Source organism: Rhipicephalus microplus, chromosome 2 (genome assembly GCF_043290135.1).
Source record: "Rhipicephalus microplus isolate Deutch F79 chromosome 2, USDA_Rmic, whole genome shotgun sequence".
Lineage (NCBI taxonomy): Eukaryota > Metazoa > Arthropoda > Arachnida > Ixodida > Ixodidae > Rhipicephalus > Rhipicephalus microplus.
In genome coordinates, this window is record NC_134701.1 from 135,089,563 (window position 1) to 135,101,838 (window position 12,276).

The 12,276-nt window shown below is 43.8% G+C and overlaps 1 protein-coding gene across 2 annotated transcripts in view; it reads right to left on the reverse strand.

The window, feature by feature from the left end:
- Nucleotides 1–1,699: 1,699 nt before the first annotated feature.
- LOC119170722 (uncharacterized) overlaps nucleotides 1,700–12,276 on the reverse strand; it is a 28,735-nt gene continuing 18,158 nt past the window's right edge. The window contains exons 6-8 of one of the 2 annotated variants that reach the window (XM_037421961.2): nucleotides 9,325–9,424; nucleotides 5,502–5,607; nucleotides 1,700–2,086 (exon numbers count right to left, since the gene is read on the reverse strand). In XM_037421961.2, the coding sequence (XP_037277858.1) occupies nucleotides 1,795–2,086; nucleotides 5,502–5,607; nucleotides 9,325–9,424 (498 nt within the window). In that variant the 3' untranslated portion in view covers nucleotides 1,700–1,794. The remainder of the gene's footprint in view (nucleotides 2,087–5,501; nucleotides 5,608–9,324; nucleotides 9,425–12,276) is intronic. The other variant, XM_075886831.1, reaches the window with a different exon arrangement.

The window sequence follows — 12,276 nt, forward strand, 5'->3', positions numbered from 1 at the left end:
CATTACGCGATATTGCTATTCCGTAAAATTTCTATACTTTCTGTACCTTTCTGTATTACAAAGTTGTTTATGCTGTACTAAACGTTTAAATGCATAATCTCATTTTGACTCTCTGTATGCTATTGTTATTGCTTGAATTGCAGTGCTTGATGTAATTCAAACTGCAATTTTTACAATATTGCTCATGTATATTTACGTATGATCTTACAAGCCCATTTTGTACTGTTAACGTCGTATGCTGCCAATTGTAAAGGGTCTTCAGGGACCAAGTCAAGCTGCCTCGAGCAGCTTTTATCCCTGAAGCCCATCCAGAATTTCTCTGGTGAAATAAACTTTGACTTTGACTTTGACTTTGACTCGCACCTGTGACGCCGGCTGCTTTGTCCCCTCCCAGCCCCACCACTACCTCGCTGAAGCTGGGCCTTGTGACAATTGAACCGGCTGAACCTGTTTTTTTCCAAACTTGCTTGCTCTTCCTTCTCCACCGTTCTGGTTGCCGGTTCCCTACTGTTCTCTCCGTAGGCCGCTTTTTTGTTCAGCTTCGCTAGTGCTTCCTCGGCGGACTTCCGTATTTCTCCCATTGCCCTCGTTTTCTCTTGCTCTGTCGCCAACGCAGTCTCGAGCTCGGCGATTCTCATCAGCAGTTCACTCTGGGCAACCATCATTTTCTCCATTTTTTCCTCGACCTCGCATTGCCTACACTTCCCGTCAGCCTCTTCTCTATCCACTTCTACGCTTGGATCAACTTTCAAACCCACTCCACATCCTGAACACTTTACAGTCTTTTTAACCATGTCTTTCTGACACCAATTGTCCCTATACTCGATAATTACTAAACTCGAGCCCTGCACTACGAAAAAAAAGAAAGTCTAAGCTCTACTACAAAATTTTGCGTGTTCACTGTACGCGCACCTCCCGCACGGGGTGGCAAAAGAAAAAAAACAAAAAATTTCAAACACACACACCTGCAATAATTAATAAATACCTGGTGACTGGCCCCCGAAAAGGCCGTACCATAAAGTAAGTGCTACGAAGATTTTAACCGCTGCCTAATAATTAGAAATACAAGCTCAAAACATGCAAAAACACTTATCTGCGCAGTCTATCCGTTATGCTCAAAAAACACGTCCATCCACCGTGACAGCCCGAACTGCTCTGTTAACACATATACATATAACGATACATAATAGCATAGACAGTGCCATCTAGTGAGCAATTCTTAAAGCTAGAAGTGGCTACTACAACATACTATTACAGAGGAAGAAACGCCCCACAACTTAAGGAGTGTCGCCCCTAAAACGTCAAGGTTGTGCCGTTCCCGAGGTGCACCACGTTCTCTCGATGGTATAGGAAGAATGATTGCACGTTTGTTAGTATATACAGAATGTTAACGGCGGAAGATTGGGAGAATATGAAAAGTAGTTGCAGTTTTATGTGCTCTACGTATACACAATGCGGTACAAAAATATTGCCACGACGTCTAACGTCCCTGGTTGTGATTAACCTATTGTGGCAGCTGATGTGGACACAGCCTGGGGTGAATCCTGCGCGAAGGTGGCATCTCAAATAGGCGCCGGCGGGTGGAGCAAAAGAGGCAGTCACTTTTTACGTAAGCCACCCGTCTTCCGCACGTGTTTATTTCAATATCGGTCAGTTATTTCAACGTTCACAAAAAGAAACGAGCCAACAACGTCGTGAGCAAAATTTCTTCAACATTTGCTTTTATGCCACGGAGTTCGTTTTGCGCCGGTTTACACCACCAAAGGAGTCAAGTGTGCAAGTTAACAGATATATCTACTGAGCTGGTGGGGCTGATGGAATGAAACATTCGCCGACGAAGCTGTCATTATGGTGACTCGGTGCATACTGTTCGTTGTCGTAGCAACCGCTGAACTCGGGATGCACAGATCCTGGCCCTGGGCCCGAGAATTCCTGTTGGATGGTCGCAGTCACGGAGGCCTCGTTGAACGCGTCTCGTGGCCTTCCAGTGGTGGGAATTTGAGAAGTTGAATGAGCGGTTGCCAGTGATGACGCGGCTGCTCCGATATGGGACTTCTGTTGCGTCGCGCTCGAAATGGTGAACACCCTGCACACCGAAGCACCGCAACGTCTCGGTTACTGCTCAGTTGGGCCTACGTTCAGCCTATGCCGAAGCTATTATGAAAAGCGGATTAGTTGTCTACCTAAGGAACCATGCCACACACCCTTTTATACTCCAGAGAAGGTGTATTTTGGCAAGTCTTTGAATTTAGTCGGATGCTACTGAAAAAGTTCCAAGACGCCCAGGCTGACAAAGCGTGGCCGCACCTCCGGAATGGTCCTGGTCGTGCTCTCGGCAATGTTCTCCGAAGGAATGCAGCCCGACTCGTGACGTCAGCCTGGAGATTTGTGTCACGCACATTCAAGGAGAAAATCTCACGTCTAAACCTGAATCCGGCTATCATCATCATCATCATCATCAGCCTGATTGTGTCCAATGCAAGACAAAGGCCTCGCCCATGTTCCGCCAGTCAACTCAGTCCTGTGCTTGCTGCAGCTACTTTATACCATAATACATAAGGTGCTCTAGCATAGGTGCTTCACCGGATAAATCACTCCTTCCCTTCATTTTCGAAACAGCAAGAAGTTCGGGGGAATGATGAAAATTTCGACAACGTTGTGGTGTTGCTGAAGCCGGCGTCTCGACAAGTGGACTTTTCTTCGAGGCTTCAGCTCTATGCATTGAAGAAGACGAGTTCACTTCTCGAAACGTCGGCTACAGCAACACCACTTGGCGAATTTCACATTCGTGTTTTTGAATTTGATGAGCGAGGTGGTTCTACCATCGTTATCTTGTAAATAATTTTGTCTGAGGAAATTGTGCTCTTCACTGCCGCTTGCTGCAACGCCGAAAAGCCTTTCCTTCCTGTAACTCATTCATCTTTTAATGGGTGCGATGATTCAAAAGAAGCACTGGGCATCTAAGTTTTGTTCTTGGGACATTAACTGGGCTATCTCCTCTGGGATATTTCAAGCTTGCGTGACACCCTTACCACCCCCCTCCCCGATCCCCAACTTCCCAAGGAACGACAAAACGTAGCCCAGAGAATCTTTGTACTTCCGTTTAACTGTGCAGAAAAGAAGTTCCTCGTCTATTTTCTGTAAACGCATCACCATTTACAATATATCGGTTAGGCGCTCACCCATGCTGTCGCTAGGGTTGCTAGAAATAGTGGTCAAGTTTTGGAACATACCCTTCATTTCTGAAAAAAAAGAGAAGGCCGTTTGATTGTGCAGTGACTTCTGGAGAAAGTTTGTCATTATCCCTAACACAGATAGTGTTTGGTCATGCGGAACAATCCTCTATTTTTCTTTTGTTTTCCTAGTTTAGGTAACAAGCGTTTTCGATATGCGACAGAAGCCCCTGAGAACGCAGCCTATAGCACAAGGGTTTCAAACATGTAGCCTATTGTTTTTCCCTGGACAAGCTTTTGTTCCTTTGCTAAATAGTACTCGCAAAGCTACACATGATGAGACTGGTCTTCTCTCTCTCTCTCTCTCTCTCTCTCTCTCTCTTTTTTTTTTTTTTTTTGCTTGAGGCCATCTTTGCAGTCAACATTAGTTGAAACTTCACTCTGGAACAAAAATTCTGCATTTCATAGTCGACGTCCTAATTTTAGTCATTGCAGAAATAATAATGCGTGTGTTTCTCGAAATCTGACGTCTAAATTAGGCTCCTCTCTTGCTATTCTCTCCCATTTGACGTGCCGATTGCTCTGGCCTGCACTAATGAATACTTTCACTTTCATAACGAAATAAGTATTACAATACTTTTGTCGAATGCTCTTCCAACACTGCCTGTCTCAAGTATTCATTTTCCCATTTAACTATTAAAGATTGGAACCCACTCAAACCTAATCTAATCACTGAATCATTCACAAACTTGTTTAGCACTGTGATTGAAAAACAATAGCTTGCCTCACGAATAGCGCTAACGAAATTGATTGAATGAAATTTTATTCATTTAAATAACTTTATTCTTCACAAAAAAATTACAACTCAGTAAACCCATGAAGTATAAAACAGTGAGCCATGTTACTACTACAAAGTTGCTGTTTTTCAATTTTTTTGGATAGTATGATTTCAAGTAATAAATTTTTGCATACTTTTTTATTACTGATGTGTGCTTGCTGACCGCACATCACGCTACAAGTGCACACATTATCTTTTTGAAGTTATTTTTAGCGCTAATCTCGCCCGTGATTTCGTTGTTACTAAAACGGTTTGATTGTGCAATCTTATAATGGTAATGTTTAATGTGTGACTTTGTGTGTCATTTAATAAACTTGACCGTGTGATTATGTGATTTAATTCATATATGGCTTGGCGAAAACAAATATTCGTTTTCGTACGTCCTACCTGCTATAATCTCTGATGACATAGGCAGCATTGTTAAATAAAAATAAATAAATAAATGCACATCTCATTGACTTCATGTTTCAGAATTATTTCTTGCGTGCATAACTTACACGTCTTTTCTATCAAATAAAATATAGCCGTATTTACGACAATTCTTGTTTAACACTTACCACGAGTCGTTACACAACTTCGGCATTCACACGAGGCCCATGTATTGCTTTTCTTTTCATGCTATAACACTGCTGATTCTGTCTTACTGCAGGTAAAGCTCTGTGCAGTAAGCACAGCAAACAATCATGCTTGTAACCCGTCGAATGTTGCTGCGCTTGAGGCGCTTATACTTGTGAGAAAAACGCCATCTCTTCATAATTATTCAGGACTGCAGCGTGCACGATCGAAGGTAAGAAAACGTCAGGCCCGCGCGGAAGGCGCAGCACATTCACAGCGAAGGCCAGAAGAGCGGCCTTTCAGAACCTTTTCTAAACACTCATTGGGTAACTGATGCAAGCACACTTGCTCGATGCCCACTACGGCATTAATAATAAAATTTTAGTTTAGTACGCCGGCATTCACTTGGCTGTTTTTCGTCATTCTTCTGAGAAGCGTGGTATCCGCTAAACACTTGCAAGACATTTTGTGCCAATTGTTCATGCAGTGGCTGACGATGACAAGGAATTATGGCTGAACTGGGTATGCACCACAATTAATAGGGAAACCAGAACACGCTTTTTGTAATGGGTTGGAGCATTGGCCGGCCCACTCGTTACGCTATTCGCAATGTGCGACGACTGCTTGTTCTTTCGCTGTTTTAAGACGCTTTATCAGTCGTATTAGCGCGTTTGCTTTCTCGACATAAAGCCTGTCTAAGGAAAATTGGCCAACGATTCCCAAGCATTGGCGTGGCTGAGTGGTTAGTAAAGAAAAAAAAAACGGCGTGGCTCAGTGGTAGAATGCTGGGCTAGCACGCTAAGTTTTTTTTTTTTTTCTAATTTTGCGCGATGTGGTTACGCACACCGGCAGCGGCGGCGGACAACTACGGCTTTGCGCGAGTCCCTAGTTGTGATCTCATAACAGCTTTCGCTGTAAAAAAGCGATAAGCTCACCGTTTGGCTTTCGACGGAGACTGATCAAGCGACGTCGTTGAGCAGTCGAGATAAGTACTCAAGGAATTACTTTCATCCACACTCGAGAACCCGGTAACATTTTCCACTGGAAGGCAGCAAAAACAAAACAAACTTTGTATATGGTTGTCACCGCGTAGGACTGCAGTTGCTCGTTAATTGTACAAACGCAAATATCTCATCAGTTTAGACCGCCTCCGACCAACCAACATGCTTTTCAAATGGGATATAAAAGCACACTTGAGAGTGCCAAAATACAGTACCGCATGCGTGAAATCACCTGGATTTATTCTCATAGTGTATGGGCTTTCTTTGCCAACACCAGTTAAAATCACCCGCAGAATGTACGCTGCTACGAAAAATTGGATCGGTCAATCTGTATTGGCCTATAACACGTAAATATATATATATATACTTGTAATGAAACAGCGTTGGCCCTAAAGGGAAAGTTATTATGAGGTAACCTTTGGCGGCGTGTTGTGTGTAGCACAATTAATGCGGCTGATAGGTGTTCTGTGGCTGATGCAGAGCGCGGAGACAGTGCCCGACCCGTCAACTAACGAAGCTGATCGGTTCCGCGAAGGCGAACGCGGGAGACCTGCGCAAGGGAAATGAAGGAGACTCCTTCGTTCACACGGTTTACGAGCAGATCCGTCAAGGTCGCCCCCGTTCGGGATTAGAAGGGGAAGGCTTACTTGGAAGACCGTCTGGCAAGAAGCAGGCCAGGCGCCACCGTCTGAGTTTAGGCCATTGTTGGCAAGCACGCGTGCCGTTGAGAATGACGCGGGGACGCGACCACTTGGCTGACCGAGACGTAGTGGCGGCAGGGAGACGAGCATAACCTCCCCCGCTGTACGTCATTACCGAGTGCTGTTAGGATGTCGGGGCACCTCGCTGTCGCATGCACACCTGGTCAGCGCACAGGGCCATAAACTGTAATCTGCGCGCTTACGGAGGCTTCTACGAAGCAACGTTAATGAGAAAGTTGATAAAGCCCGAGCGTGAGAATGGCTACCGACAGAGGTCGGCCGTGATACGGCCTGGCACGGGAGAAAGTGTGACACGCGGAGAACCTATCCCTTTGAGTGTTGTAATTGGTCACGTGGTTTTTACCAATGAACTGTGTTATGAAAGTGTTTCCGCAATTGGTTGAGATGATACGAGTCCCAACGTGTGATTGGCTTGTGTTAAGACTATTTGTTCAACCGAGGGTTGAAAAGAGAATGTTTGAATCTCAAATGAGAGAGCGAAGATTCGGGCTTGGACTCGGGCAGGCGCCTGAGGCTGCAATAAAGCGTCTCTTCAGCAGACTACGGCTCTTCCGTCGCGCTGCCACCGTGCTCTCGAGTCATCGAGGGGACCCATATCGAACCTCAAACATCTTCCCTTCTTAGCCAGTGTAGAAGCTAATCTAGGAGGAGGAAATTAACTGGGAACATCAATACTTTCGGACACTTGACCTTAGTTAACTAATTAAGAACAATATACAGTTGTACCCAAAACCAACAAAAGTTATATTTCATGCATATTGTGCGTGAAATATTGCTCAATGACAGCCCTGGATACATTACTTAGGAGACATGATAATTTCTGTGAATTTAACACATAAAACAAAGAAATGAATATAATCGCAGTTAAATTCAAGCGCCTGTTTCAGAAACGAATTAGCTGCGTATACCGAGTTTGGTACATTTCAAGCTAGCGAAACAGCGGTGAGCGCATCATAAGCGTAGCATGTAATCATGTTGTTACAAGGCACGCATCTCATGTTTATATTGTTTACACCAGTATCGTACCTTTATCATCCATTCACGTCCAATATTACCAAGTTTGGTATAAGAGAAGCTAGCAAAACGGCCGCCAGCGCATCATGAGCGTGGCATGTAGGTAGTCATGTTGTTACATGACACGCATGTCATGATTTTCATGTTAGGGTCTGTCGCTTGTGTTCGCAATGCAAGCATGTCATACAATACCAGTTTTCCAACATGCCATGTGAACGAAACCACCGCAAGAGCTGCAGGACCATGAAATGTAAATCATGACATTCATGACATACATGTCATGATTTTCATGTTATGACTAATCAAATGTTCTTCATACAGTCATGCTATGTCATACCAGGTTTGGTATAGATACCATTATCGAAACTGCCAGGAGAGCTAAATGTGACAGACAGACAAAGATATATAGAGACAGACAGACAGACAGACAGACAGACAGACAGACAGACAGACAGACAGACAGACAGACAGACAGACAGACAGACAGACAGACAGACAGACAGACAGACAGACAGACAGACAGACAGACAGACAGACAGACAGACAGACAGACAGACAGACAGACAGACAGACAGACAGACAGACAGACAGACAGACAGACAGACAGACAGACAGACAGACAGACAGACAGACAGACAGACAGACAGACAGACAGACAGACAGACAGACAGACAGACAGATAGATAGATAGATAGATAGATAGATAGATAGATAGATAGATAGATAGATAGATAGATAGATAGATAGATAGATAGATAGATAGATAGATAGATAGATAGATAGATAGATAGATAGATAGATAGATAGATAGATAGATAGATAGATAGATAGATAGATAGATAGATAGATAGATAGATAGATAGATAGATAGATAGATAGATAGATAGATAGATAGATAGATAGATAGATAGATAGATAGATAGATAGATAGATAGATAGATAGATAGATAGATAGATAGATAGATAGATAGATAGATAGATAGATAGATAGATAGATAGATAGATAGATAGATAGATAGATAGATAGATAGATAGATAGATAGATAGATAGATAGATAGATAGATAGATAGATAGATAGATAGATAGATAGATAGATAGATAGATAGATAGATAGATAGATAGATAGATAGATAGATAGATAGATAGATAGATAGATAGATAGATAGATAGATAGATAGATAGATAGATAGATAGATAGATAGATAGATAGATAGATAGATAGATAGATAGATAGATAGATAGATAGATAGATAGATAGATAGATAGATAGATAGATAGATAGATAGATAGATAGATAGATAGATAGATAGATAGATAGATAGATAGATAGATAGAACTCCGAAAATAGCAAGGCATTGCTGTAAAGGTAAGTAAAACATTATGTTTTGGCGGACAATGCTACACATTATGAAGCGGAGTGTATGAAACACATGGTTGATTGCATCAAGTGTTAAAGCGAGGACTGGTGCCTTTAGCTGAAGAGGGAAGTGGACGGAGTGGTATGGAAGCGGTTACTTCTTAAATTTGACATTTTGGCTGGTTGGTGATGCTTGGTCATCCACGGCGTGACTACACCCCAACAACAACAAGAACAACACGGATGACAAGGCATAAAGGCATCCATGGCAACATATAAATATGCGGTTCTGACGTTACCAAATGCAATGCGCACAAGGTTAGACGTCTGTAACTCATTGTACATGAGGGTAAGAAGGGCAGGAAGTAGAAATTCTAGAGGGCGAAATTTGGCAAAGCGCCAGCGTCGTACCGATGCACCAGAATACCGTTGCATTGGCGTAAAGTTTGCACCTATATTCTGCTCACAAAAAAGTCCGCGCTTATAAATTTTATAATCTAATAAAGAATAGAGTATCCGTGAGTTGTGGTTGTTAAATAAATCTAAAACAGGAATTGGGGAAAATAAGCACGCTTTTGATCATAAACAGAAGGAACGAACATTCACCGTGACTAATGAGTTTAATGCGTCATGTATTGCTGAAACATTGTAAAAACCACATACTTGGGATCATTTCGTCCTTCTGAAGATTGATGCTTCCTTCAAGACTGTTACTGAGTTGGTCTTGCTGCTGTTCTAGACGGTTAATCAGGACGATCATAGCCTGCAAAAATGGAAATACGAGATATATATATTTACATATCTTAGCCCTAGTTGAATATCAGTGCCTATAAATACACAATATAAAAAGCAGTGCCAACATGAACACTAACCTCAAAATCGACTTCGAGAGCAGCTTTAGACTGTTAAGAACTTATAGTAATTATTATAATGAGCTTGTTTAGCGGACATTCGTGTGTCGCTGTCAGACCCCCTTCTTTGCGAGTGAAAAATCGGCGCTGTCTGTGAGCTAAAACTCGAGACAGATTGAAATAAATAAATAACAATAAAACCTTAGACTCAAGAGGAAACGAACCAATGGCTTCTTTATAGCAAGCAGACTTTACGCCACAGAACCACGCCTGCAGTGTGCTCGAAATTCCTTCAAAGCACTAGGTGAATATTATGCAGTGCGTTAAGTGTTATCACCACGCAATACTGCATGACAGAAGCGTATAATGACATGTACCAGGCGTCAAAACAAGTGAGTTGCACAAACTGTGTCTTGAAACCCATTAACTGCAAAAAAACACGCATAATTATCATTATAAATACCAACATCAAATGTAAAGCTGCGCAGAAGTGCTCGTTGCTTTACGGACATGCATTACTTGCCAACTCGCAAAAAAAAAAAGTTGTGTCGCCGCGTTTCGCAATTGTATTTGCAGTAGGCATTCTAGGATAGTTTGAAGGGGACAATATGCAATCACACAGTCGCTTTTTTTTTTTTCTTCCCGGTCGAGGTGTCGCCCAAGTAGCGAAGCTACGCTATAGCGATTGAGAAGGTGGCGCGTGGACCCGGTTAGACTATCGCGTTCTGCTCTTGAAGGCGAAACTCCAGCGTCCTGGAAGTTTTTCATGTTGGCTACGTTGAATGTTCAGAACTCAATTGGTTCTTTTATTGTTAAACTAACTTCCTGAAAAGAACCGCTGACTGCACTCAGTCTGACGATAGTTATAGCGCGAGAACAAAACAACGACACAGAGACAAGAAAGACACGAAAGACACGAGCGCTAGCGCTCGTGTCTTTCGTGTTCTTCTTGTCTCTGTGTCCTTGTTTTGTTCTCGCACTATAACTATCCTCATGCCATACCAACTAGCCCAAGCTGCCACACTTCTAAGTTGCACTCAGCCGTTACAACTCAGCCGCTACAACTCAAATTCACAATGCCCAGACTGCTCAGAAGTGTACTGTTCACTCGAACACATGCTCTGGCAATGTCCCGCGTTACCTCGAGGACCTCTCACCAGTGAGTCCGACTGGGAGGAGGCACTCGGGAGCCCCAGTCTCAGAAACCAACAAAAGGCAGTCGAGAGGGTCCAACAACTGGCGGAACGCCACCATGTTCCCGCCCCGACTCGGGCGTCGCCTACAATGGCGCCTGCTAAAATGTCCCTCATGGACACCCTGCACGTTGCCTTAAACTCCTCAGGACCATTTAATAAAGTTCTTGACTGACTGACTGACTGACTGACTGACTGACTGACTGACTGACTGACTGACTGACTGACTGACTGACGCAGGAAGGCAGTGAATGATGGTAGAATCAAATAACGAAGAAGTGAGAACGGAATAAACATGGCATATCAGTCGGGCCACGTCTCAGTCATCATAGAGTTACACAAGTCGACAGGATGAAGACCTGCCACCCTTCATCAGTCGTTCATCATCGACGCAGTTTCCCACAAGACGCGCTGACCATACATCGACTATCGAATTATATAGCAGTACACAGCGACCAGCTCCATGCTAGAACCATCGGACGACCTTGACATCCCAAAGTACACCGGATCAACGCGCAATGTACCCGTACAGGACTGGTTTGACCTATTCGAGCTCCACGATGCCGCTGCATCCTGGTCGGAACGGGAGATGATCACCAACTTCACTGACTACATCTCCGGTGAGGCATTTAAGTTTTACCTCACCCACATATTCGAGAACTATGAATCATGGCGAAAAATCAAAATGATCGTTCGATTTGAAGAATGCAATGACTAAGATGATGACTCGCTTACAACCCGTCATATGAAGGCAATTGATCTCAGTTGTCACAACCCCCAGCAGTCTTCACGCATTGGAACACCCTAAATGAGCCAGTCATTGCCATTCCGACAAAGCCAATCAAAACATGCGCTCGCTGAAATACATTCAGATCTGTTTCCACGAAGGGTTAATGTTCCATCGCGTTTTGCTACGGCGCGAAATTTGACCTTTACGTCATTACTTCACCATAGGACTCGTGTTACGGAACCACCCAATGCACTGTGCTCCCGGTCTCGAACACTTGGCTTATCACCTGGTTTTCCGGCACTAGACCCTTCGGTTGCTCCCTTCACCCACCTCACGACTAACACGCTTACTACAGTCGGGATAAAGCATACGAACTCGGCAGATACTCAGCCAAGCCTTGGACCTACTGTCGAGCGTCATGCGCCAGAAAAGCTCGCATTTTTAGTTGCACAAAAAGACGGTCATTCCCAACTTAAATCTGACCAAACCACGCCTGTTGCGGTGTCACCATCCAGTGCACAGGCACCTGGAAATCAAAACACAGGAGGCTCAGAAGCACTATCCCTCACTGGGTGCCATGGGCCAGAAGCCTCCGTAATAAACAATATCGCAAGCGCCACACACAGTCCTCCAGTCAGGCCTATCCTACAAACTTCACTGCCCAGAAATAATCGCAACGGCTACCAAGTACGTCCTTTTGCCAAGAAAACATTGTTCTCTTCCAGAAGGGCTTCCACATTAGCATTTTTCGCAGCACCAGCAAGGTCAGCACAAGCAAAGCGACATTGTATCCGGGCGCAGCCCAAGAAAAGTGAAGCAACGACATATTCAAGATGTCTCA